The following is a 26,558-nucleotide window of genomic DNA, read 5'->3' as shown; positions in this document are numbered from 1 at the left end:
GCAGCTGAAGCAGGGCTTGGAACAAGGCTGGTCCCTCCCCTAGGCCCTCGCCGAGCTGCAAACAGCAGGAAGCTCAAGGGTGCACTCCAGGATGGTGGCATCTCCTGGGCCACCTTCCCTGGGGAGTCCTCTCTGACCACTCGGATGGATGTCCCTCTATACCTAGTGCCTGAGTGTACTGAGTGTACAGTACCTAGTGTACTGAGTGCCTAGATCCAGCCCTGGCTTTTGCAAGACCTTGAACTAGACCTTTCCTGTTAGGCTTCCATTTCCACATTCGGAAAACGGAGATAAAGTTCACCATTCCTTTCACCTCCAAGGACCCAAAGAGGAGCTAAGTGGAAACCACAGCCCCACATGTGGGATGCTAGCAGTGACGGCTGCCCCACACACTCATGGCACCTAGGCCCATCCAGAAGGTGGGATTGCTCTCACCACAGTCCAGCCTCCCTCCTCAAGCCTGCAGCTCCCTAAACGTGGGATGGTTGTGCCTCCTCCTTAGACTGCGGCCTCCAGGTGGGCTGCAGCCCCTCTCTGCACTGCCCCCAGAGACCCAATGCAGCAGAGACCTGGTGGGGTGCCTTGTCCAAGGAGCCCTGGGGAAGGGCAGGGTTTCCTGTGACCAGACCTTCCTTCCTGCTTGTCCATGCAAGAGAGAAGACTCTCAGGTTTCAGCAGCTTTGGGGGCTCAAAGCCCAGGGCAGGGCCTCCCAAGGATGACAGGGCTGGCAGAGGGCAACAGTCTAGCCAAGGTCACTCACTCCCCAGAGGCCACCTGGGCCACGAGATTACAGTGCCTTCAGATGTGGTGGCAAATCAGCACTGGCCTCACACTACAAAGACCATGGAGGGGACACTGAGGCCACAGTGAGAGGGAAGCATGCTTGCTCAGCTGATTCAAGATAGAGTAAGCCTCCCCAGCTAGCCACCTACCACTTCACAAGCTGGCAAACCAAGGCACAGAACTCAAGGGAGGCCGGCCCATCTTCAACCTATTTGTGATTCAGTTGAAGGGACCCTAGAATGAGCAACATGATGCCTCCAGGAGCACCGTCCCCATCTCACCCACTCATCCCATGCACACAGGAGCCAAGGCAGCCCAGTTAGCACAGGGACCTTGGAGACCCTGAGGAGCTGGGGAGGGGCAGGTGTTGCCAAAGCATGAATGGGTCCAAAGCCATCTCCCTCGACCATGCGTGCCTTGGGACCCTGCCCAGATACTTTCTGGTCCTTCATGAGGTTATTAATTACGGGGCTATCCCTTCCCTTTCTTTGCCGAGAAGAGCTTTTCCTTCTAATTGGTGCTCTGCTGGGAGGCAGCAGTCTGTGCCTCCCCCTCAGACTAACGGTGAGCCATCATCCGGCATTAATTAGGGCACCAGGTCCAGCCCAATATTTACTCGTAGCAGCCTGCTGGGTTGTGGGGTGTGGAGGGAAGCAGAACAGCCTGGAGCCAGGTAGCAGCAATACCCAGGAATGGAAGACCCCAGGCGGCCCACTCGGCTCTGCTTCTTGGCCTCTGCGGGTCTCAGTTTCCCTCTCTAACCAAGGAGTGGTAGCCTGAGGCCTCCATGGACCGTTTAGGGATCCATATCTTAAGGGGTCTGATGGGGGCCCTCCCTGCCTGAGGCCTGAGCCAGTGGTGACAGGCCAGGGATCTCACTGCACTGCCTTAATTCATCTGCATAGCAGCCAGATCACTATCCGCAATCCTCAGAGGGAAACCAAGGCACAGAGCAATTGAGAAATGTGCTCCAGGTCACACCTGTCAGGCTGCACATACCTCAACTCAGATCAGGCTGCACATACCTCAACTCAGAACATCAGTCTTCAATGCCCAGCTGCGGGTGTGGCTAAGGGGCCTTTCAAACTGAAAGTGTCCGAAACGAGATCCGAGATCCTGAGAGTCCCTTGGGACCGTCTCCACCTCTTCTCCCCACTCCCTGCCTCTGCTGATGGCAGCTCCCTCGGTTCAGGTCAAAGACTTGGTGTGACCTAGAACCCACTTTCTCTCACACCCACATCCAATCTATCAGCAAGTGCTACAGGTTCCACCTTTGCAATAGGCCCGAATCCACACACTGCCAACTGCCTCTCTGGCCGGGCACCCATCAGGGTTCCTGCACCTCTGTAGCTGCCAGCTCACTCACCGGCTTCCACCTTCTGCCTGGCACCTGCCTCCCCAGTCTGTTCCCCTCTACACATGGCTGGAGTGCCCTGCTGTCATGTCCCTCCTCTGTCAACTCCATCGCACTAGGGAAAACCCAAGTCCACCCAGTGGCCGCACCTCCAGTAGCTTCCCTGACCTCACCCCTTGGTGTGGCCTGAATATGCCCCTATAGTCCCTGCACAGGCTTCGGCACATGCTGTTCCCTCTGCCTGAAACTGTCTCTCCTCAGAAGTCCAAGGGCCTCTCACCTCCCTCCAGTCTCCACACACACGTCACCTGCTCCGTGAAGACCTCCTTGCCCCTCCATTTGAAATCGCACCCCCCAGCAGCAATTGATCTCCATGTCCTCTCCTGGGGTGATTCTTTTGGCTAGTATTCCATCAGACATCCTCGCTCTTGCTTACTGTTAGCCTCTGCCTTGGGCTGTGAGCCCTGAGCCAGGAGGCTCCTGCTCTCCCGCCTGGAAGAACAGGCCATTTGCTGAGTGAATAAACCTCCCCAGAGTCCTGCTGATCTCCCAGCCCTCCTGTCCAGCTTGCGTGTGGCTGGCCATGGGGTAGGCAGGTGGGGTGGACGGGGGAGCTTGCGGAGAGGTTGGCAGCGTGGTGGCTGCCCCAGGGCTGGCCCAGGAGGCCCTCCCTTCCCCTGGTTCCTTTCCATATGAATTATTAAGGCTCGTTTATGATGGGCCTGCCCAGGACTGTGGCTTCCGTGCATAATTCATGGCTCTCCCAGAAGGCCCTGGTGCTGGAGCAGCCACTTCTTCCAGGAAGCAAGAAGAAAGTGCTGAGGAAGAGTGACCCAGACCTGGGCTGTCCTCCACTCTATCTCTGCCACCCTGTCCCTAAACACCAGCCACCCAGCACCTGCACCCACCCCTACCCTCACCCCCATGGAGCTCTCTCCTGCACACTTAGGTTCCGGTTCCTGGAGCCAGAGTCCACGGGCTCCGTGCGGGCTCACCCACTCCCCTGTCTGTGGCTTGGTTACCCATCTGTGGACTGACAAAACTGAGCCACCCTAGTGGTTTTCAAACTGCTCCAGCAGCAAGATCATTCACCTTTTATTTTTCCAACAAAATCCAATGTGGACCCCTAATATGTAACTGATGAGGTAGTTATAAATGTATTTTAGAAGGCAGCACTGTAAAACATGACTCCGTATTGAGTAAATAATCATTATAAACGTTGAGGCTGTTCTGAAGCATCTGGATTCGGGGCCCATGGGGGCCTCAGCAGCTCCCACCACCCAGCACTCAGTTTATTCCTGTGTTTTGCACTCTGCTGAGAAACTCCTAGGATACGGAGACAGGCAGGCACACATGGTAACAGTGACTTACAGCTCACTATGCCGGGGTCGGGGGAGAACCCTTTCCTGAGGCCAGGGGTAAAACCAGCAACTGCCCTGGTAACTGAGGCTCAGAGGTCACCAAGGTGCCAGCACCAGTTTTCACTGTTTGAGAATTTCTCAGAAGTCTAGAGCTGGGATATAGCAATCAGCAAAAGGCACTAACAAACAAGCCCGGGCCTCCCAGGGGCAATGCAAAGGGTCCAGACCAGGGGCACGGGGACAGGAATCCAGGAGGTGGATCCAGGGTTCTCCAGGCCTGGAACCACCCACCCCGGCCACTGACACAGACTATGGGCATTTTGGGGTCTGCGACACCTCCTCTCCCCAGCACATTCCCCAGGTAGTCAGGCACGATGGGAACATAAGTCCTGCCCAGGCCCATTTCACAAATGGGTAAGCTGAGGCTCAGCATGATCAGCCCTCAGGAGGTGAACACTGCTGCAGTCCCTGTGTGCCCAGCCAGTGCTGAAATGGGGGCGCCACGCCCAGGCCTCATCTCAGAGAGCACAGTAGGGTTGGGACACCTGTGGAGCTCACCAGGTGGGTCAGGGAGGAACCCAGGAGCTACAGCCTTCTGTTCCTGCCCCACACCAGGAGCTGAAGCTGGACTAGAGGTGGCACGACAGACCCTGTCCATGTGTCACCAACCATTCTGGTCAGATTCTGTGATTCACACATCCCCATCTCCCCTCCTGCACATCCTCCCCACCCCCCAGCATGAGTCAAATCCTCGCTAAGCCACAAATAGCTGTCCTCTGTATGAGTCCTCAACATGGCCTCCTGCCTTGAAGAAGACAGAGACCCCCTCAAGGTCCTCCACTCCCCCTCAGAGCAAAATCCTCTGTGGAAGCTCACAGGCCCCCCAAAGACATCCACGTATAGAGGAGAGGCCAAGCAAAGACAGAACTCAACCCATCAGGGCCAGCTTTGTTCTCTGGCCTTGTCCTTCCTCTACCTGGCCAAGTCACCTCTACCAGGAAGCCTTCCCAGGTTTCCCCCACCCTCTTCTCAAAGCCACAGTTCTCACCACACTTTACCAAGCCTCATCTTAGGCTGGGGATGCAGCCTAGTCCCATCATCAAGCTTCCTACAGAGCTTAGCTTGGAGCCTGGCCAAAAAGAGTTCTGGAAACACTTGGGGATAAATTTACCAGAACATCTTCCGCCTACCAGACTGGCCTGCCCTGACCACCTCACTCTGCAGTAGGAGACAGGCTGGAGGACAGGGCTGGGAAAGGGGCCCCCATTTCAGCAGGCAGCCAAGCACCAGGGAAAGGCAATGCTGACGCGGAGGGCCTGTGCGCTGGACACTTCGTGTGATTTCCACTGCAGCGATGGTACCTCGGCCAGGCACAGGCCAGTTCTTGCCCACTTCACGGATGAGCACTCTGAGGCCTGTGGAAATGGTGCAACTTGCCCGAGACCATACTGCTGAACCAGAATCTGAACCCAGTCAACTCAGCCATGGCCCTGTCCCCTAGGCTGTCAGGCCTCCTTAACCTCAAGGTGGACTCCAATGGCCAAATAGGAAGTAGGTTGCAGGTAAGGGCCGCCCCTTGTATAAAGCCTTTTCCAACTTTGAGAAGGGGGCTACCTCAGGAACTCACTGCCTCCACAAGCAAGCCAAAGCTGAGTGCAATGGGGAAGTCCTTCCTTATACCCTATCAGGGCTATCCTGCAGTAGGAACATTGTCGCAGCAGGGCAGAGCCCCAGCTCCCTCCAATGCCCCCACCAGGGAGCCTGAGCCAGGTATGGGGAGAACGCCCACTTCCTCTGGGATCTGCTTCTTGCTAGTGCCTGGACCCTCAGAGTGCGCCAAGCTGCATGTAAATGGAATGTGAGTGCTCAACCTGCCTTGACGCGCCATGAACCCGTTACTCTCGGGTGCTCTGTGGTAAATCCTTTAGCAATGCAAATCCCCTCTGCAGGCTGTGAGGGATCCACAGCTGCACGAGGAAGGGGCTTCTAGTGCAGCCCCAGCTACCCCACCTTTCTAGCCTCCCCAATCCGAGAGGAGCCACCCTGCCTGGTGAGCCTCAGGATTGGCTTAAGGAGAGGCAGGTGGCTGAACCAGCAGGTCTCATTACTGGCAAAATACTTTGCAGGTGCTTCCAACTTTCTGTAAATTCCCAACTAGCTTGCTCACTCCCCATCCAGTCACTCACTCACTTATTCATTCATTCCGATAGTAACCATGTACCTACTATGGGCACCTGGGAAGGATGTGGCAGCAAGCAGGGCAGATGCAGGCCTGTCCTTGGGAGCTTGGAATCCAAGCAGAGGAAGCTGATACCTGATCCGGATTGGGGCCTGATGAGAAGAAGAGTCCAGCAAGCCTTGGGGACAGGATGCATGGGATGCATGGGAAGGGGCCTGACCTGGCCTAGGGGCTGGCCAAATGAAGGTGGCACCACAGAGCAGGAGGGCAATCCAAACGGAGGGCACAACATATGCAAGGCCCAGCAGTGGGCTCCGCACACAGTGATGCCCCGTGAGCACCCACAGACTGACCGTGGGCACCAAGGCAGGCTGCTCCCACACCAAGGCCTGCAGAATTCCTACCCTCAAGTACATGGGAGCACCTCTACACACTGGACGGAAGGGCAGTGAGACGGCTGTGCCCAGGGAAGCTGGGCCTCTTTAAGTGGGAGCTCAGTCTCTCAAGAGCTGATTTCATTCATTCATTCATTCACTCCACAAAAACAAACCAGTACCCATCGCAACTGGGCCCGGGTGCAGAGCCTCTTGGCCCTGGCATCCTGACACTGCCCTGTATTTTGTATCTTGCAATCTTGACCCCGGGGTGAGGGCAGCAGAGAGTACTGAGGCTCAGCACAACAAACATTAGAGGCTGGGGATATTGTTATTACCCACCCCATCCCCCACACCTCTTCCCCCAGCTCCATGGGAGCTCCCTCCTGCTGCAGCCCCTCTACCACCCCCCTAGCAAGAAGTGTCCACAAGTGCAAAGCTTTCGCCATTTTCCTGGTGTTTTTTTTTTTTGAGACGGAGTCTCGCTCTGTTGCCCAGGCTGGAGTGCAGTGATGTGATCTCCGCTTACTGCAAGCTCTGCCCCCCGGGTTCATGCCATTCTCCTGCCTCAGCCCCCCGAGTACCCGGGACTACAGGCGCCCGCCACCACGCCTGGCTAATTTTTTTGTATTTTTAGTAGAGATGGGGTTTCACAGTGTTTGCCAGGATGGTCTTGATCTCCTGACCTTGTGATCCGCCTGCCTCAGCCTCCCAAAGTGCTGGGATTATAGGCATGAACCACCGCACCCAGCCTTCCTGGTGTTTTCTGACACAGATATTGTCACTAGAACATCATCTCCTGAGAACAGCAGCTGACAGGCAAAAGGTGCTCAAAAAATGCTGGCTGAATGACTGGATGTTCCATCCTTACAACTATGAAACATAGGAAATGTGATCCCATCATAAAGATGAGATAACTGAGGCACAAACAAGGTCACATATGGGGTTCCCTTTATAATCCCCAGAACCAGGCTTTCTACCACACAGCAGGCATATGCATCAGGGCCCACAGCTCCAGGGCCTTCTAGATGGTCCCATGAAGTCCCCATCCTTCTTCATTGTACAGTAACGGCCTCCTCCATATACCACCAGTCTGGAAATCACCTGTGAAATATACTTCCCCCAGCGCTGGCTCAGGAACTGTGTAAATCACTAGGCTTAATGGCCTTTGGGATTGTTCCCCACAACCCCCTCCTCCAGCTGCTCTGTGCCAGGGAAGTTGGGGCTGTGGGGCACCAGACAGGCAGGGCCATAGTCATGAGGTCTGGGCAGCCCAAGGCATGGTGGGTGCTAGGAGGCACTGCCCAGGGGAGCAGCAGCCCCGGGAAGCGCATCAGAAAGACAGGGGTGGGGCTGCTGGGAGCCGCCAAAACTGGGGCTGGGGCTGGATCTACACGCAAGGCAGGCCTCTCCCCTACTCAATCCCTGCCCCTTGCCTTGTCCCCCCATCAATGGCTTATCCATGGAGAAAGGTGGGTCCAGGTGATCTCCCCAGGACCTCCACACCCTGACTGGGGAGGCCCAGGGCCATGGGAATGGCGGGGGAGCCTGGGGGCCTGGAGCAGGATGTCTCATGGCCCCTTGGATGCTGCTTGGGGCACCAACCATGCATGGTGTTATTTATTTGGTCTCACTCCCATGTCTTCTTCACTGTTTATCTCCCCCATGGACTGAGTGTCCCAAGAGCAGGGACCCAGTTGGCCCTTGGAGACCCTAGAGCCCACTCAGGGCAACACACAGCTAAGGTATGGGAGTAGATTCAGGTGGGGAAGGGATGGTCAGGAAGCAGATCCTGAAAGATGGGCAGGCTGTGGAGTGGACGGCAGGGCAGATGGGGCATGGGCAAATGTCTATGCAGAGGAGCGGTTTGGAAGGAGCGGGGCAGCCGGCTGGGAAGCCAGGTGATCTCCCTGGGACAAGCCGCAGATTTTGGCAACCGGCTGCATGCATAGGCATTTGGGTTCAGCTGGCTCCCATAGATACCATGGTCACGACATTGCTCAGAACCAATATACACCATCTCCCATCCCTGGGAGCCTCAGTGCTCCCTTCCTGGGCAGAGGGTGGGGATCCTGTGTTTACCTTCCTATCCCCTAAGGCCACAGTTCTGTACCTTGGCTCAACTTAGGGGGAAGAGGGGGCTCTAGAAAACATGCTAATGCCTGGGCCCTGCCCCCACCCCATTAAATAATACAGCTCAGTGGGTCTCTGGACACCCCCTTCACCTCCCTCCCCAGGGCAGCCCTCGAAGGCAGCCCCTGGGCTGCGAAAACTCCACAGGAAGATATGTGGGAGTGGCCGATGCCCTCTGGCCCCAGCAAAGCCAGGCTCTGTCCCAGGCTGTTGTGGAAGAGGCTGCTCCATTTTCCACAGTCACGACCAGCTTGGCTCTGTGGACACCTGCACAGACCATGGGCTGCCTGCTCAGCACACATTTATTGAGTACTTGGTGTATGCTAGCTGGGAGCTCCAGCCAAGGGCAACCGGCCACTGCCCCCACCCCTCCCAGCCACACAGCCCCTGAGCAGCCAGGCAGCAAGGTCTATTTCAGGACAAGAATGGGGAGGAGAGGGGCTTGAAGCAGGCTAGGAGGCCTCTGACCCAGACAAGGAGGTCAGCGAAGGTTTCAGGGGACAGTGACTCCAAGCCAAGCACCGAAGGACAGGTAGAGGTCAGTGGGACAACAGGTGGGTCCTGCCTGGGGTTGGCAGGGCCCTCGGCAGCCCATCCAACCTCTCCCCAGCTTCCTCCATGCTGAGTGCACAGCAGGTGCTTGTTAAGCCCCCATGGAAGGAGATGGCTTCTGTTCTGTTGGGCACTCAGTTCTGAGGGCAGACATCCCACTCTGTGCCCCTCCCCATGCCCATCAGAAGCAGCCTCCTTGCTGAGGTCTCCACAAGCACCGGTTACAGAGCAGGACAGAGATGACAGTTATGCAGATGAGGTGGCAGGGGGAGCACCACTGTCAGCTGCAGAAGGATCCCTTTCTATGGAGGGTGCTGAGAACAGCGAGGACACTGAGGCTCGGAGGAGGAGGGCAGGAGGTTTGCCCAGACTATCACAGTGAGGCTAAGGTGGGTTAGGAGGAGACTGGAAGAGGAAGGGCCAAGGGGAGGCCCCCAGACCCTGCTGTACAAGCCCCTAGGGTTTCTGGGGCCTGCACCAGCCAAGGTGTGACTTAAACAATTAAACATGCTGCCTCCCTCCCCTCAAGTTGCTCTGCCCAGGTACTGCTAGGCACAGCCCAGGGGGTGAGGCGGGCATGGAGTGGGGAGGAAGAAGGAGGGTGAAGGATGGAGAGGTGGGAGAATTGAAGGTGAGTTCAGACTGCCTTGCCTGACTACTCTGTGAGAACAGGCGACAGTACCACCAGTTCCAGCATGTGACTGGGAGAAAGCCCCAGAAGGAGACCCAGATCAGGGGAGGACTATCAGTTGGGGGACTCACAGCCGTGGCCGGTAGAGGCCAGCTTCTTCCTTTCCCTGACCCTTGGACAGCCCCAGAGATCCCTCTTTCCTCATGTGACAGGTAGGGAACATTGGCCAGAGGGGTACCCAATCCAGAAGCAGGACAGAGTCCAGGGCTTACCCCAAGACCTGTGCCCTTGTCTGACTGGCTCCTGGACACTGCCCAGCCCGGACCCAGGATTGGTGCAGGGAACAGAGCCAGAGAGTAATGGCAAGGGCTAGGTTCCTGGCCACGGTGGAGCATGGATCTCATCATATTCACCATTGGGTGCTGACGAATGACACCCAGTCCTCTGCAGTGAGTAGGCAAAAGTATACCCCCACTGTAGGCAAGTACACCCCACCCTGAAGCCACCCTCCCCACAAGATGAGAATAAAGTCTCACAGGCAGCACCCAGCCAAGTCTGGGCCTTCCCCATAGCCATGTCTATGTGTCACTTCCGTAGCTGTGGCCCTCTAAGGCCAGGTCAGCTGCACTGTTTCACAGCAGCAGGACATGCCCCTCTGGCCATCCTCTTAGCCCACTCATGCCAGCGCTATCTTCAGACGTCATCTGAACCCACAACTTGCTGTTGTCCTAAATAGTCTGCCTAGGCCCTGCCTGAGACAGGACGTGGCCTGAATGGCCTCCTTCAGGCCTCTGACTGACCAAACCTCACTGGTACAGCATGGCAACTTGAGGGCAGTGGCTGCTCCCCCAAACCCCAGGTTTGGGTCTAGTCTATGCCTCAAGTGCTGAGAGGCCAAAGGAAGTGACCCTCTCCAGGCCTCAGTTTCCCCATCTGTACCACACGGGAGTTAAACTGGACCAACGGGTCCCACAGTTCTCACTGACCCACATCTATAACACAAGTAAGGGTGGGGCTGTTCTACTGGGAGGGGGATTCGGAGCCAAAAATCTCCTACTTCTGGTCCTGAGGTGGTTCCAAGGAATCTGGGGATGCCACAGCCCCAGTGAGAAATAAACCCTCCAAGGACGTCAGCCCAGCCAGTAGGGCAGCCCCGCAGAGGGAGATGCATGGCAGAACATCGTGGGAGTGTAGGGACACCCTGAAGGTCCTGTGGCCAGGGGTTGCCCGGAACAGGTGAGATGCAGGAGGGATGTGTGGGACAGGGCTGAGTGCTTGGACCCGAGCACTAGGGGGAATCCTGCCCCCGCCACTTGCCATCTGTGTGATTTTATCATTTAGCCTGGCTAAGCCTCAATTTTTCTCATCTGTGAAAGTGGGATAAAAATGGACTGACCTAACATGTGTGAAATATACCACCGGGGGCCCAGCTTGTAGTGATTGATGTGGTTAAAACAACTACTATATTTACAAACATTTCCTTGGCATGGTCACCCGTCCCCTTATCTCCCACCTCTTCCTTGGCCCCAACTCCCACCCTCAAGCCTCTCCTCTGACCCTGCAGCAGACACTGCTTCCCCATCCTCCATCACTCCCTGCCTTCTGCAGAATCTCAACCTCCAGCCCAAGGTGACCCCATCCTCGGCTCAAGGGTAAATCCTGATTAGCCTGAACCAATCACAGTGTACTGTTTAGATTGCCAGTGATTGGTTCAGAGTGGACATGTGACTCAGTGCCAGCCAATGAGATGTGAGAGGAAGTCGGCTGGGGGCTTCTGGGCAAGGTTTCCTCCCCTCTTAAGAGAAACCCAGAGGAGACAGCTCTTCCATGCCTAGTGCCTAGGTCTGCAGATGATGCCTGGAGCTGTGGCAGCCATCTTGTTGCCATGCAGGAAGTTGGCCAAGGACACAGCTACACCAAAAGCGAGGCCACCAGGCCGAGCACAGGTGACCACTTGGTCTTTGCCAGCAGCCGCATCACACACCTGTTGGCTCCCTGTCAGGGGATAAAGGGCCCACCATGAGGAAAACCCACCATACATGGTAAGCACAGAAGCAGCCTCTTGTTGGCAGCCAAATGCGCTCCTCAGACTCAGATCTTGAGGGGGTCGCAGTCAGCTCAATGCCTGCTCCTCAAGAGCCCCATGACCCGGCACAGAGCTGCAGGAGGGGCACGGGGCTGGAGGAGGGACTCACAAAGGGCAGGGAGCTGGAGGAGGGTGTTGGTCAGGAAGGCTCCTGCCCCAGGGCCCTGGGCGGAGCCAGCAGCCTGGAGAGGGACACAGTGAGCAGTGAGCGAAGGCCAGAGGTGGGGAGGCCAGAGCTCTTCTCAGAACCTTCAAGTGTCCCAGATAGTCCCAGGGCCAGAGGCTGGAGCCAGCCCAGGCAAGGCCTCAGGGGCCAGCCAGGGAAGTGGGGCTCTGCCCATGGCAGGCTTCTGGGGTGCAAGGTCCCAGCTAGCCCAAAAGGGAGACACTCCAGCAAGCCTGGGGGGGTCCAAGGAGAGATACAAAGACTCCCAGGGCCCTAACACACCCACCACGGACTCAGCTCACAGAGAGAAAGGAGAAATGCCCATTTGCAAGGGCCCTTAGCACAGAGGCCTGCTCTGCCAGCTCGTTCTCTTTTCTCATAACTGAAGTGGGGGCAGGGCGGGGGTGGGTTGTTTAGTTGTTTGTTTGCTGGAACTGGTGGCAGCACCAGGCCTGACCTTTAAGGCTTCAAATGCAGCATTTTAGGCGGGGCCAGCAGGAGGAGAACACGGGCTGCGGAAGGAAGTGATCAAGACTGAAATGCCACGTCAGGCTGGAAACTCGAGGCAGAGCACGGGCCTCTACCGTCTCAGGAATACGCCAGCCCCTCCAAGCCCACACTGCCTGGTGACAAAGTTGTCCTTCCCAAGGGGACCCAGAAAGCTTTTGTGTCTCTGAAACAACACAGGGACATCAGAGTTTGCCCCACAGAAACCCAAGGAGTTGGGGCCTCACACCACATAGACATCTTGCCCTTCGAGTTTGCCAAAGCAGACCTCAACTTGCCCCCCCGACCCATGACATAGATTTTATTTATTTATTATTTATTTATTTATAAATGACAGGCTCTCACTCAGTGTCCAGGCTGGAGTCCAATGGCACCATCACAGCTCCCTATAGCCTCAACTTCCTGGGCTCAAGCCATCCTCCCACCTCAGCCTCCTGAGTAGCTGAGACCACAGGTGTGCACTACCACACCTGGCTAATTTTTGTATTTTTTTGTAGAGATGGGGCTTTGCCATGTTGCCCAGGCTGATCTTCAACTCCTGGGCTCAAGTGATCCTCCTACCTCGGCCTCCTAAAGTGCTGGGATTACAGGCGTCAGCCACTGCACCCGGCCGGATATTTTTATTTAAGAGAAACAGCTGTACATCAGTGTGAGGAAGGCTGCATAGGGAGTCACCCTCCCCGCAGTCTGTACTGAGCATTAGGGATGGGGGCTGGGCCCTGCCCACAGAGTATGTGCAGCCACAGATATGTGGGGCTTGAAGGTTCCCTTCCCCCATCTTGGGCCTCAGTTTCCCTGTCTATATGATGGTGGTATCAGGACCTCAGGGATTTCTGTGGCTGTGGCATGTCCTTTCCAAGTCAGGGAAGCATGCAAAGCCCATAATGCCCAAGGAGACGGTTGCACCCAGGCTCCCTGCCCCCACAGGAACCCCTCCTGGCCTGTAGGCTCCTGAGCCCCTCACAGCCACTTCCCAAAATGCCAAGGGCCCTGGGCCATCACAGCACTGACAACACACAGGCGAGTCCTGAAAATGCCAGGAAAGCAAAACTCTCAGACAACAGAACCCACGAGAACTGGGTCCACACAGCTACTGGGGCCAGGGCCCATCACAGGGCATCACTGGACAGCCTTATTTATGAAGACTCAGTAGACAAAAATCCATCCTTGAAGGCAGTGTCTTTGCTGGAGATGCTCCAGATAGAGAATATGTGGCGGGATCATCCCTCCAGATCATCAAGGGATCATCAAGCCAAAGTTTTTACAGCCCGAATCGTGCCCACGGTGTCTTGCTGGGGGGAGGACCCAAACCCACAGCAGATACTCAAGGGCTGCCAGTCTCCTGCCCTTCAGTGTGCAAATGAGAAGCACCCACTCTGAAAGGGAAAAGTGCCAGCCCAAGGTCACACAGCAAGAGCTTCCCACTCTGCCTGAGCCCAGGCTCCACGCCCACCCTCCAGATTTTCCACACGGGGAAGGGCTGTTTGCAAAGATGCTTCACTTCACAAAGGACTCACGGAGCTCCTCTGAGTCCCAAGTCCTCCAGTGAATCTAAATACCATTCAATTTGCAAAAATTTGAATTACAAGGACGCAGCCTCTGTTTCCTTTGCAGACTGTCATCACGCCAGTTGGTAGAAGATCAAACTTTCTAGCTCAACCTTAACTCAGGCTGTTTCTAACATAAAAGTTTGCAAAACACTGGCCCTAACAATCAGGATGCTTTATTTCCCACTGCCAGTGTTTGCCCAGCCGAGCCCTGGCATTAACCTCAAAGGCAGGTGGTGAAGGTGGGCACTAGGAACCCATTCTGGCTGCAGAGATAAACCACACGTGTGCTTGCACTACATAGGCTCCCAAGCACATGCTCGCATTTGAATTCATATGCACATACACGCACACACCTACTGCTGCCTACACACGAGAATGCCCATGCACACACATCTACACACATGCATCCATGTGTGAGTACAAACACATGCACACAAGTGGGTATACGCACAAGCATGCTTAGATGTGAACACATTTGACACATGCACACACATACATGAACACACAGGTGTAGACACGCCCACATACAAGCTAACATGTGCACACAGGCAAAGGCAAGAGCAAAGCACAAGAGGAAAGACTCACAAACCACAAGTGGGTCCCAAGTGCCTGTAGGGCCTGGATGGGTGCTGGGTGCTATGGATGAGGGGATAGTGGCTGGCACTTGGAGTGCAGGCCCAGCTAGACTGCAAATACCCCCTAGATCCAGTCGGGATCCACATGCCCTTATCACAGACTCCCTGGGGCCAGGCCCATCCCTCAAAGTCTATCACACCCCAACCCTATGTGGCAGTACAGCCACGGAAGCCCTGTTTTACAGATGAGGCTCCAAGACCCAGAGAAGCTGTGGAAGTTCCCAAGGTCACACAGCTGTTGAGAAGTGTGGCAGAGTCTCAGTGTACACGAAGAGGGGGCTTGTTCAGAAAGAACTAGCCATCAGGGAAGGCAGGCATCAAAGGGGAAGAAAGGGGCCCAGGGTCTAAGAGGGGCAGGGAAAAGACAGGCAGAGGGAGTGACGTCTCATCCTTTTCACCCATCCCTTACCCTTTGTTGACTGAGGATCATTTCCAAGGTGGGAAAGATGGATACTGATCAGCAGGAAAGGCTTCCCATGCCCCTCCCTCTCTGCTAAACAATTAGGCTAATCAGAGCTCAAAGGGGGTCAATCTGAAAAGCAGCCGTGAGACACCCAAGGTATGGCCAAAGGAGGATGGGAGGTCCAGGCAGCCTCACACTGGAAGAGACAAGGCCCAGCGGCCGCAGCTAAAGCAGGGCGTGGAGAGGAGCAGGAAGACCCCAGATCTGTCTTCTTAGGGCATTGGAATGTCAGAGTTGGAAGGATCCTGGAAGAAAGGAAACTGAGGCCCAGGGGGAGGAGGGGTTTTGTCCAAGGTCACCAAGCAAGCTACCCAACTGAGAAGATTAGGCTGGGCTTGCCCTTGACAGAGGCCCCCTCACCTAAGATGGGGGCTTTCAGAACTCCTTTGTGAAGATTCTCCCCACCTAATCCCAGCTAGACAGTCTCCTAGTTTGTGAGGCTCTCCCCTCACCAGGCTCAATCACAGGTAACAGTGATGGCTGGGGACCCAGCAGGGCCAGACCAGATCCAGAAGGAAAGGCACTGTAAGGGCCCAGGTGAGAGGAGCGGGACCAGGACCAGGGACACCAAGCCAACAGCCTGGGTCTCACAGTGGCAGGGCAGGGCTTGGCTGAGTCTGCCCCTTAGGTCCTGACCTTATGTAGATTTGAATGACAGAAACTTGACTCCTTTAGGGAGGCCCCAAGAGACCCCTGTGGGGACCTGCAAGCCAGCAGGGCCATCTCAATCTCTGTGGTCACCTGCACTGGCCCCCCTTCTGCCCTTAGCCACAGGCAGCTCTGGAGGCTCTTCAGGTTCCACAAGACAAGAGAAGAAGGGAAGGAAAAAAAAGCAAAAACCACACACACATTTCCCTTGGGGAATACGAATATTGATTCTGTAGCTTCTTGTTTAGACAGCAGGCACCAGAAGAAGAAGAAAAAAACCTGACATGAAGAGAATCTTCCCAGTTGGCTGGAGGGCTGTAGCCAGCAATGGGAAAGCCCCTCACCCTCAGCCCCAGCATGTCCTCCCCAGGCCTGAGACCCACAGCCCAGTCACTTAAAGACACAAGACACCAGGTCTGGAGGCAAATCTCCGCATGGGAGTGGGGTAGGCGGCTGGAAGGGGGAAGAGAAAGACCACTCCTATCCTACAGGCAACACTGCCCTGCCAGACAGAGCTCAGGCCCACCTGCCTTGACTCCCAAACCTCCAGCTGCCCCTTGGAGAGTTCCCTAGCAACAAGCCCTTGAACGCTGGTTCCCAAACCCCCCAAGTCCCACCCATCCAGATGGCATGAGGCCCCCCAAGCATCTATAAAATCCTAGCCCTGTGAAGTCCCCTCAGACCTGGCAAAACTGCCAAGGGACTAAAGGAGCCAGCCTCAGGTTTCCATGAACAACCCCCAGCCCCACCCCCACCTCCATGACCTTTCTCTCCGGAATCAGACTGGAATCTGGAGAGGGAAATGGCATCTCATCTCGAGATGAAGCCCCTCCTCTCCTCCACCCCTCCACACAGAGCAGGCCTGGCCCATAACTCAAAGCTCGGGGAAGGAAAGCTCTGGGCTGGGGGTGCTCCTTGATGGCCTGTGTATACATGGGAGGTAGATGGAGGTCAGCACTGGGGCTATAAGCACTGGGGCTGGCAAGGCAGCTTCGTGCCAAGGAAGGCCCCTCAGGGTTGCCTGAGACCCAGAGGAGGAAAGAGAGACAGACGGGGCAAAGTTATGGCTGGAAGCCCCAGGCCCAGCTCTCACATCCTAAGGCCTCTTCATTTTCTTCCCAAAGATTCAGCTTCAAGCCCCCCTCCACTTCCTGGGCCCACTGCCCAGATGTCCCCAGCCCTCTAGCTGGGCAGCCAAGTGTCTGACAGATCTATCCTTTCCCTGCCCTGCCTCTCATGGTTGTGGGCTTTAAGCAGGTCCCTTCATTTTTCTGAGGTCAGTCTCCCCATCTGGAGGATGGACACGACCACGGGCTCTGAGGTCAAGGCACTAATGTGGGCGAGGGGCCTGGCCTGGGCTCAGTAAGGGAGATCACCATTAGCCTGGTGATGTCCCCCACCACAGTCAAGCTGTGTTGCAGGGAGTGAGGGAGGGAGGTGGCCCAGTGTCTTCCTCAAGGAGGTAGAATCTGATGTGGGTGGGCACAGCCTGAGAGTGGCACAGCCCAGAGCTGGGATGGGAAGGCCTCTGGAAGGTTCGGGTGTGAGACCTTGAAGGAGGGGATCTAAACCTGAGAAAAGAGCACAGTCATGGCAGGGCAGCAGGAGCAAAGTAGAGAGACAGGCAGCCACCCAGCCCGTGGGAGCCCTGGAGACTGGTGGGTCTCGCAGTAAGACTGGCTACCGCCTGGCTGCAGCATCTGGACTTAATGCTAATGTTAACAGTGGCAGCCATGACACCTGACGGAGCCCTCCCTGCCCACTAGAGGCGGCATCCTCTCCCGTTAATTCCCACCACCAGCCTCTTAAGCAGATTCTATCATTTCAATTGTGGAAACTAAGGCAAGGTCATCCCAATGGAGCCTGCAAAGTCTACACCTGACACCCAGCATGTCCCCAAACTACATCCTCCCAGGAGCTGGCAGTGTCCACCCATACATATCCGAGGTGCCAGGAGCTGGCAGTGCCCACCCGCACACAGGCAGGAGGAGAAGGGGATACTCTCTGTAGAAGTCCACTTAGAGGCCAGCTTTACTCTGGAGTCAGTCTCTCCATGGGGACATGAGTGTGACAAAGAATCTGGAGTGAGATTCACCTGCAGACTACAAGGGGACTCATCCTAAAATGAGTTTCCTCCTTTCTCAGGGGTTAGCCTGCCACAGCTGACCAAAAGGAGGTGCCTGATAAAGATGGAGTCCAGGGGAACAGCAGCCAAGGTTCCCCCCAAAGTCCCCCACACCAGGAGGGCTGTGAGCACCTGGCAGCTCTGCATCTCGGTGATGGCAGCAGCGGCTGGGAAGCCTCACCCCTCCCTCCTGCAAAAGCTGCGGCAGGTTGTTGGGAAGATGGGGGACCCAGATGAGTGATGCTGCCTCCCTCCAACAGGGAGAGCCACAGGGAGATGGAGACAGGGTCTGGAAGGCCCAGACAGACACACGTCACCCACCATTAACTGTAGCTACACTGACGCATGCCCTGTTGTAGGCACTGCTCCCCATGTGTCCACTCAGGAGAGGAGCACATACTCTGGTTGTCATTAATCTGCTGGTGGTCCAAACCCCTCAGGCCCCTCACTGCTTCTGCCCACCCTCAGAGGAAGGGAGACGCTGGCCAACACCATCGCTGGAGCAGAGCTGGGCTAAGAGGGTGCAGTCAGGTGGGCCAGCTCAGCCGGGTGCTCCACCCAGCACTCAACCAGGACTCCACAGAGCAGGGGACAGAGAAACCTGGGGGCACCGGAGAACAGGGCACAGAGGCCCAGCAGAGGGGACAAAAGAGGCGGGCAGGGAAGGACAGGTACAGCTCCATGAAAGACCGGAAGAAGGGGGACAGGGGAGGAGGGAGGGAAAGACACAAGGGGAGGCAAAGCAGTGAGGGCTGCCCCTCAGCCGGCGGTGGTGGCCTGATGCTGGGGAGGGCATAACTGGAAAAAGGAGGAGGCAGGTGAAAGATGTCCTCGGACTCAGGCCCCCCACACCCAGCCGGACAAGCGCACATACGTGTGCATACATGTGTGCAAACATGTAGCCTCCTCCTTGTTTGAAACTCTGATCCAGGTCCAGGTAAGGTAAGAGAGCCCACCCCCACCCCCCCCGCCCCCCAAAAAAACCCTGAAGCCCTGTCCTCCCTTCAGCGGTAACCCCTCTGCCCTTCTCAATCCAGCAGCAGCCTTGGTCCATTTTGCCTGGTGGGCAGAGAGCCATGCTGCCAGAGCGATTGCAGAAATCACAGCTAGCGGACCCCAAACCCACACCTGCTTAAAATCCAGCAGCTTGTGAAGCTGGGCCCCTGTGCACTGGCAGACACTAACAAGAAAATGATTTTCTCATCAGGGGCCTTCCCCACTGAAGGGTTGTCACTCCAGTGCCATGAAGCTGGGTTCCACTCTCCTCCTTGGAAATCCACCTGTATCAAAGTGTCATCCCAGCCTGGCCACACTGACCCAGCAGAAGGTTCTGGGAGGTCACCCATCCCTGAGCAGCCCCACAGAACCTTCTGGCCCCAACAACAGCCTAAACCTTTCTTATCAGTTCAACAAAAGCACCAATTCCACTGGCCATGGTCATGTGTGGGCCCCTTCCTCCCTCCAAGGATCAACGGGTATCCTCGTCTGCAGGAACCAGGGAAGCTGAAGGGCGCTGGCTGTCACGGCAATCCCTCTGTGTCGTTGTACCATTAGTCACCTCCCCCTGGACCCTCAGAGCGGCACAGCCCCCACCCCACCCCCACCCTCATTCTCTAATTACAGTTTGCAAGACATGTCCCAAACCCCCAAATTAGCTCCAACTATATCGACAAGAGAAGAGCGTCCAGCTGGAAATGTGCCGCTGCCGTCACACCCGCCTCGCCATCTTCTGGATGGGGACAGAGAGACAGGTGTCTACTCTGGTCAGGGTCTCACATCGGCCTTCTAGAGGAGACTCGTGCAGGCCCAGAAGCCATCTGACCAACTGCACGTTGCAGGGAAAGGGAGTGAGGTCGGGAGAGGTGGAAAGACATCCACTTAAACCTTCACTCAAGGAGCTATGAAACGGCTAAGAAAAAAATAATTGTGGCTTGGCTCCTGCTTGGCTTTGAGGAAGAAAGAACAACAAAAAAATAATGCTTTTGCTTTTTTTAAGCACTATGATTGAAGTCCATTTCCATCACGGCAAATGAAAGACAATAACGCACCCACCAGCCCTGAACTTCCATACGATTCTTTTCTCCCTGGGCACCCCACACACACACATGTGAAAAATCCAGACGGTTGACAGAGGACACGTCCGTGCGGCACCTGTAATTTGCCAACTGATCACCCGCCTGAGCACAGCCAGGCTGTGCAATGAGAAAGATGACAAGACGGAGAGAGAGACCCAGAGAGGCGCTTTTCCTGAGTTTGTTTTTCCCTCATCTTAGAGAGCCTACGAGCCGAAGTCGGCAGGTTTTGTGGCAGAACCAGGGGCTCTTACCCTTGGGCAGAGCTGGTTTAAGTGACGCAGAGCCAGCCTCTCCCTTTCCCTGAGGCCAGACCCTTCCCCTTGGCCACCAGCAGCCCGACGACTCATGCCCCAGTCTCCAGGCCAGGACACTGGTGAAGGAGTCCAGGGACAGGTGGCTCCTCAGACCCGGAGACAGATAACAGAAGCAAGGTGGTCACCGTGCCCCACAGGGGTGTCTGGGCACTGACATAGGGCTGAAGCACAGTGTCAGGAAACTGGTACCTCCTAAAGGCCACATGCACTGAACATCCACTCCCAGCCCCAGACACATCTGGCTAAGCTCACCCGTAGGAAGCAGCCCGAGTTTGCTGGCTCTTGGGGAGGAGGAGAGGGCTCAGAAGGACCAGAAAACCTGCGGAAGCTGGCAGAGCCAGGAGAGGCTATTACTCTGTTGGCAGCAGCAGCAGGCGCAGGCAGGGGTCCTTCCCACCATTCACCTTCTGCCCGGACCCCAACGCCTTCACCTCCCAACTGGGCTCTCCAGGGGACTCTCTCCTCAGGTGGACTGGGGGCCAAGAACAGGGGACACTGCCTCTGTGGCACTGGCCACAGCAAGAAGGTGCTGGCATCCTCAGCATACAGCTCCCCACTAAAGGAAAAGGCCTTTGAAGGCAGGTGTGGAGATGTCCCTCACCTCTGGCTGTAAAGCGCCGGATTCCCACCAGGGAGGGAATGTGGGGCAGATGCGCGGCTCCAACTCCGCCGGGCAGGGGTCGCTGGCCGCCCCCCTCACCCAACCCGGGTTTCCCTCTCACCGGGTCAGCGGCAGGGGAATCAGCTGACAAGCTCGGACCGCCCCCCCCCCCCAACTCCTCCCGGGGCTTGAAGATCTTGCCTTGCCTCATTCGGGGGATTTGGGGGAAGCAGGGGCACCGCGGGGAAGTTTCGCGACGCAGCCAGAGCGCCGGGACCGCGGCTGCCAGCCTTCGGGGCTTGGGGCCGCCGCCCCCGGGCGCAGCGGGCAGCCGGACCCAGCGCCTCTGCCCTGGCGCGGAGCGCAGGGAAGGAGTAGCGCGGACCAGGGGCAGAGCGGGGCGCAAGGCTCGGCCGGGGTCCCGCGGCCGGCCGAGGCCACTTACGTGTGCTGCTGGGGGAAGCTGTAGGCAGAGGCGCCGGGGGCGGCGAGCAGCGGTAGAAGCAGCAGCGGCGGCAGCAGCAGCCACAGCGGGCGCGGGGGCCCGGACGTCGGGCGCCGGGTGCCGGGGCCAGGCTGGGGGCCGCAGCCGGGCCAGGGGCGCGCAGTCCGCGCGGGGCCGGGCCGAGAGGCGCCGCAGGTCCGAGCCGGCACCGCCATGTTTCCATTCAAGATGCGGCGCCGCGGGGAGGGGGGGCAGTGGCGGCGGCGCCGGCGGCGGCGGCGACGGGGTGGCGGGGCGCGGACGGCGGGCGGCGGGCGGCGGGCGATAACTCGGCCTCTCCTCCGCCGCCGCCTTCTCCGCGCGGGGCCTCTGGGGCTGCACGGGCCGCAGCGCCTTTGCGGGCTGCGGGCTGCGCGCTGCGATCTCCCTGCAGCGCTGGCTCCAAGCGCTCTGAGCGCCCGGCCCGGGACCTGCGCTCAAATAGCAGCCGCCGCCAACCTGCCGGCACCGCCCTCTTCTCTCCCTCTCTCCCTCCCTCTTCCCGGGCTGGCCCGCCCCCGCGCGCCCCCGCCGCGGCCACGCGCCCACCCGTGCCCGCGCGCCCCTCGTCCCCGCGCAGCCCGAAGTCTGCCCTACTGGCTCGCGCGTCCTGCGCCCCAGCCGCTATCGGAGCCCCCCGGGTGCGCCCCCGCCCCCACACCTCAGACCCTGCCGCTCCTCCCCACCCCACCCGCGGGAAGAGTCGCGGGCCCCGCGGCCCAAGGCAGGAGCATATGTAACCTTTTTGGGGGCTCGACCTTCAACAGGCTTAAGGCCTAGAGTCACAGGTTTAATGGTGAAGTGACAGCTTCAGCGGAGACCAGAAAAGGAGGCGTGCTGAACTTACAGCCCCCGTGGCTCTAGCTATCTTTAAGATTTCTCTCTGTCGGGGGCTTGCACGCCCGGCTGCTGGCAGAAAGGGCCTGGACCTCCTGGTTCCCTAAGCGGAAACCTGGGCCCGGCTGTACGGTTGTGGGGGGCTGGGGACGGCAGGATGCAGCCCTCTGCAGCCACTTGCTTCGCTTCCCTGGGCTGAACAGGCACTGTGTGCAGGCCTGTCTCAAGCCCCAGCTCCCGGGGTTTGCACAGCCTCTGTTTAGATTGTTCCAGAGCCAGGAAGCTCATCTCTGCACAACCCAGACCTTTCTGTCCTGGAGGCCCCTGGCTCTTCCCTGCTGTGGGGAGAAGACTGGGGCTGGTGTCAACCTTGACTCCACAGCTTGTGGCCCTTTCAGAGCCTCAGTGTCCTCGCTTGTGAATGCTTGTGTGGGTGCCCACTCCCATTTCCAGGATGAAGTGAGAATGGGGAGAATCTCTTGGTAAACTGAAGCATTCACAGTGAGGGGAAATCATCCCTAGGATTCTGTTGAAGTTGCCCTGGAACCCAGCTCTGCCTCTGGTGCAGATAGGATGAGAGAATGCTCCCCACCAACGTGACACAGGGCAGGACCCCCTCAGCAATAACTGCCCACAGACCTGGCCTATCACGAGGAATGAGGGATAGTAACCAGCTGGGCAGGATGGTTCGGAAACGTCCAGATGCCCCACCTCATGGTATCAGTGGCTCTCCTATCACCCACTCACAAGTCAGCCCAAGGAGGGCTTGCAGTTGAAAGGGAATAGTAGCCCCTGGACTGAAAAGGGTAGGGGTAGGGGCTGGAAATAGGGCCCAGGACAACCTTCCCTTGCTGCCTAGTCCTGCCTTGGCTCCTCCAATCCCAGCAAACCAGGGCTTGACAGGGAACAGTTTCCTTCATTTCTTGAAGTGTCCTCCTCCCTTGACCTGAATGAGCCTTCAGGGGCCAGACTGAGGTTTGCCAGCAGATACCAAACCATGAGACCCCAAAAAAAGTATCAGAGGAAGGCAACGCAGGGGCCAGGGGCCTGGTGGACAGGTGGGACCTGATGGACTATGGGAGACGATAGTCCAGCTCTTTGGGGGGACAAGCAGGGTCCTCACTGAGCCAGTTTCCCCCCCGCCACCTCTGGACACAATGGGAGGGCAGGGGGGCAGGGGTCCTGCTCAGGAGTCGACAAGCGTGAGCTAAACAGCCGCCCTCCTAGCCCTGCCTGCTGAGACCTGTCCCCGGCATCTCTGTCTTCCTCATGCCCAAGGTAGGGCTGGCCTGTGATATCCTCTCTTACCTGTTTGCTGGACATATAATACCTGTGCCCATGGCCCCAGGGGACCATCATAAAGGACATCATTCCTCTTGGGTGCCCTGTCGGGGGTGGGTGCCTTCCCAAGGCAGACTCTGCAGTGGCCTGAGAAATGTGAGGGCCAGCCTCCTTGCCCTCCAACACCAGGGTAGCAACACTACCCCCAAAGTGCCCAGGCCGTCAGGCACATGGAGTCAGTCTAGGTACAGTGGGTGGGTTTTGGCAGTTGGGTATTTCAGTTCTAGCCTCCACAGATGTACACCTAATTGAGGCTGCTGGCGCCAAGGGAAAGGCGGGAGATTTTGGTTGACAGGCCGTTAAAGGAAGACAAATAAGGAGGGGAGGTAATTAAGAGTAAACGAGTGGTAAGTGTTTACGGATTACAACTTTTGAGGCCTCACAACATCCTCAGCCCTCTTGGTGGCTGGCTACAGCCACACGTTAAGATCTTGGGAGAAAAATTTGAGCCTTCCCAAGGAATAGGGGGACTTCCATGGCAGGCACATTGGTAAATGTGGGGCTGCCCACCTGGCCCAAGTTGCCTGTGCTGGAAGACGTAGGGTGGCAGGGGCAGGTGAAGCTACCCTGACAGGGGGCCTGGTAGATGCTGGTTCTGCATGGGAGGTCAGCTCAGCAGGTCAGAAGAGACTGATAGAGCCATAGGGAGAAACTACTATGTGCCAAGCAGGCCATGGGCTCAGCTGTGCCACTCGAGGCCTGTCCCAAGCCGCAGCTCCCGGGGTTTGCACAGCCTCTATTTAGATTCTTTCAGAGCCAGGAAGCTCATCTCTGCACACCCCAGTCCTTTCTGTCCTGGAGGCCCCTGGCTCTTCCCTGCTGTGGGGAGAAGACTGGGGCTGGTGTCAACCTTGATTCCACAGCTTGTGGCCCTTTCAGAGGAAGCCCATCAGGAACATCCAGGATGCCTGTGGTGGCAAGATTCTCACTCTAGCCTGCCCCGCGTCCAGTCTCACCTTTTACCAACAGGCTGGACAGCTCCTTATTCAGAGAAAACTCCTGCCTCGGGCTTTACTCCTGCAGTTCCTCCTGTCTGGAACACCCTCTTTTACCTCTACCATTTGAACTCAAGATATTAATGAGCCCATTAATACCACTTATACCAGGAAGCCTTCCTGGGGTACTACCACCCCCAAATGGAGGGGCCTCCTCCTCTTGGTCCTGTCCCTCCTGCTTCCTGCCCCGGCCAGTAGTATGCTGTGGCCTCTGCCTTGGGTTCAGAAACACAGCTGCACTCTGGCCTCTTTTTTTTGAGACAGAGTCTCACTCTGTCGCCAGGCTGGAGTGCAATGGCATGATCTTGGCTCACTGCAACCTCCAACTCCATGGTTCAAGCGATTCTCCTGCCTCAGCCTCCTCAGTAACTGGGATTACAGGCACGTGCCACCGCACCCAGCTAATTTTTGTATTTTTAGTAGAGACAGGGTTTCACCATCTTGGCCAAGATGGTCTTGAACTCCTGACTTCATGATCCACCCGCCTTGGCCTCCCAAAGTGCTGGGATTACAGGCATGAGCCACCACGCCCAGCCCACTCTGGACTCTTGTCGAGCAGAGCCCTGAGGCTCCCTAGTCCTTGTCACCCGCTCCAAGCCTCATGCAGTGCTTAGCTATGGGAGGGCACAGGAAGTATTGACATATAGAGTCATTTGGGGCCAGGCATGGTGGCTCATGCCTGTAATCCCTAGCATTATGGGAAGCCAAGGTGGGTGGATCACCTGAGGTCAGGAGTTCAAGAGCAGCCTGGCCAACATGACGAAACCCCATCTCTACCAAAAATACAAAAAAAAAAAAAAAAATTAGCCGGCTGTGGTAGCCGGCGCCTGTAGTCCCAGCTGCTCAGGAGGCTGAGGCAGGAGAATCGCTTGAACTTGGGAGACAGAGGGTACCATGAGCCGAGATCGCACCATTGCACTCCAGCCTGGGCGACAGAGCAAGACTTTGTCTCAAAACAAACAAACAAACAAACAAAAAAAACAAAGAATCATTTGATGGCATGTCAAGGGAGCCCCCAGGGGTGTGCCCAGGAAGGGTGGTCTGGTCTGGGGCATGAGGTGTGTCAGCTTTGACATCAGACATCACAGGTTGTGTAAGCAAGTCATTTTGCCTCTGCGAGCCCATTTCTTCATCCATATAGTGGGAGACACCCCCATGTGGCAGGGGTGGTCTGAAGACCCAAAGCATCTAACACCCTGAGGGAAGACTTGGTACTCTGCAAGGACTTAGCGAAGGGGAGACAACAGACTCGGCCATCCCCAAGAAGGGCAGGCCGTGTATGCAGGCAGATAGGGAAATATTCCTAGAAAAGGGGGAGGGATTTCAGCTCAGTCTTGCAAGGTGAATAGGTCGGGATGGGCACATTAGGGAGAGGAGGAGGGGACATTCTTTTGGGTGAGCATGACTTGAGCCAACATTTGCCCTTCTGAGCCCTGTTTACCCAGCTCTGCCTCCACCTGGGTCCATTGAGCTGGCCCCAGCCTTGGCCAGTGTTCTGCTGTCCCTGCCTCATCCAGCCAACTCTAAAGTACCTATTCTCTGCCCGCTTTGGGCTGGACTCATTGGTCTCCAAGGGCCCCCAGCTGGGATTCATTCCACGTATGGCGGACTACCAGCACTTGCACCTGCCAGTGGCTGCCATGGCTCGCTCGTCAGTTCCTTGGGGATACCCGGGGATGCAATGCTCCCCAAAATGCCCCTGTCTGATCATGGTACAGATGTTCAGTGGCCTCCAAATGTAATCAGACAGGACCCTACCTCTGGACACGTCAATAATTTTTCAAGGATCCTTGGTGCAATATCAACCGATGGTCAGTTTAGTACCATTTACTGTAATATATGGAGGGGGCTGGAGTTTAACCCTTTCAGGCATTGCAAGCTGTCACTACCTGCACATCAAAGTTAGAACCAAGTCCCAGGTCATAAACAGTCAGAACCTATAGGACCTCCTCCTTAGAAAGAGGGGAGACTGAGGTCCAGAAAAGGGAGGAGACTTGCCTGAGGCTGACCAGTGGTCAATGCAGACCAGAGTGTGGAACTTTGAGTCTAGACACCTGGGTCATCATCCCAGATCTGTCTCCCTATGACCAAGGATGAGACCAGTCTCAGAGACCCCAAACCATGGGTCTTGATGTCCCCATCCTGGCCTCTGAAGGGAAGCCCATAACCCAGCATTGGGCCATGGAAAAATCATGCCTCCCTGTACTGCAGTGGAAGCCCCCTGGTTAGACCTCCATTATCCCAAGAGTCACTGAATTCAGATTACTTGACTGAGCAAGGGAGGATGCTGGTTAATCGAGTAGGTTCTGGCAAGTATAAGAGGCTTCACCCTTGGCCCCTGGGAGCTCCCCACTTGGTGGGGG

General features: G+C 56.8%; 1 protein-coding gene across 6 annotated transcripts in view; it reads right to left on the bottom strand.

The window, feature by feature from the left end:
• Positions 1-21,444, bottom strand: part of CACNA2D2 (calcium voltage-gated channel auxiliary subunit alpha2delta 2) — a 141,293-nt gene extending 119,849 nt beyond the window's left edge. For all 6 annotated transcript variants that reach the window (XM_054483281.2, XM_063661952.1, XM_054483282.2 and 3 more), the window contains exon 1: positions 20,984-21,444. In XM_054483281.2, coding sequence (XP_054339256.1) covers positions 20,984-21,198 — 215 coding nt within the window. In that variant the 5' untranslated portion in view covers positions 21,199-21,444. The remainder of the gene's footprint in view (positions 1-20,983) is intronic.
• Positions 21,445-26,558: the final 5,114 nt, after the last annotated feature.

Source organism: Pongo pygmaeus, chromosome 2 (assembly GCF_028885625.2).
Source record: "Pongo pygmaeus isolate AG05252 chromosome 2, NHGRI_mPonPyg2-v2.0_pri, whole genome shotgun sequence".
Lineage (NCBI taxonomy): Eukaryota > Metazoa > Chordata > Mammalia > Primates > Hominidae > Pongo > Pongo pygmaeus.
The sequence above is the reverse complement of the archived record's forward strand: the minus strand, read 5'-3'. Positions and strand labels throughout refer to the sequence as shown.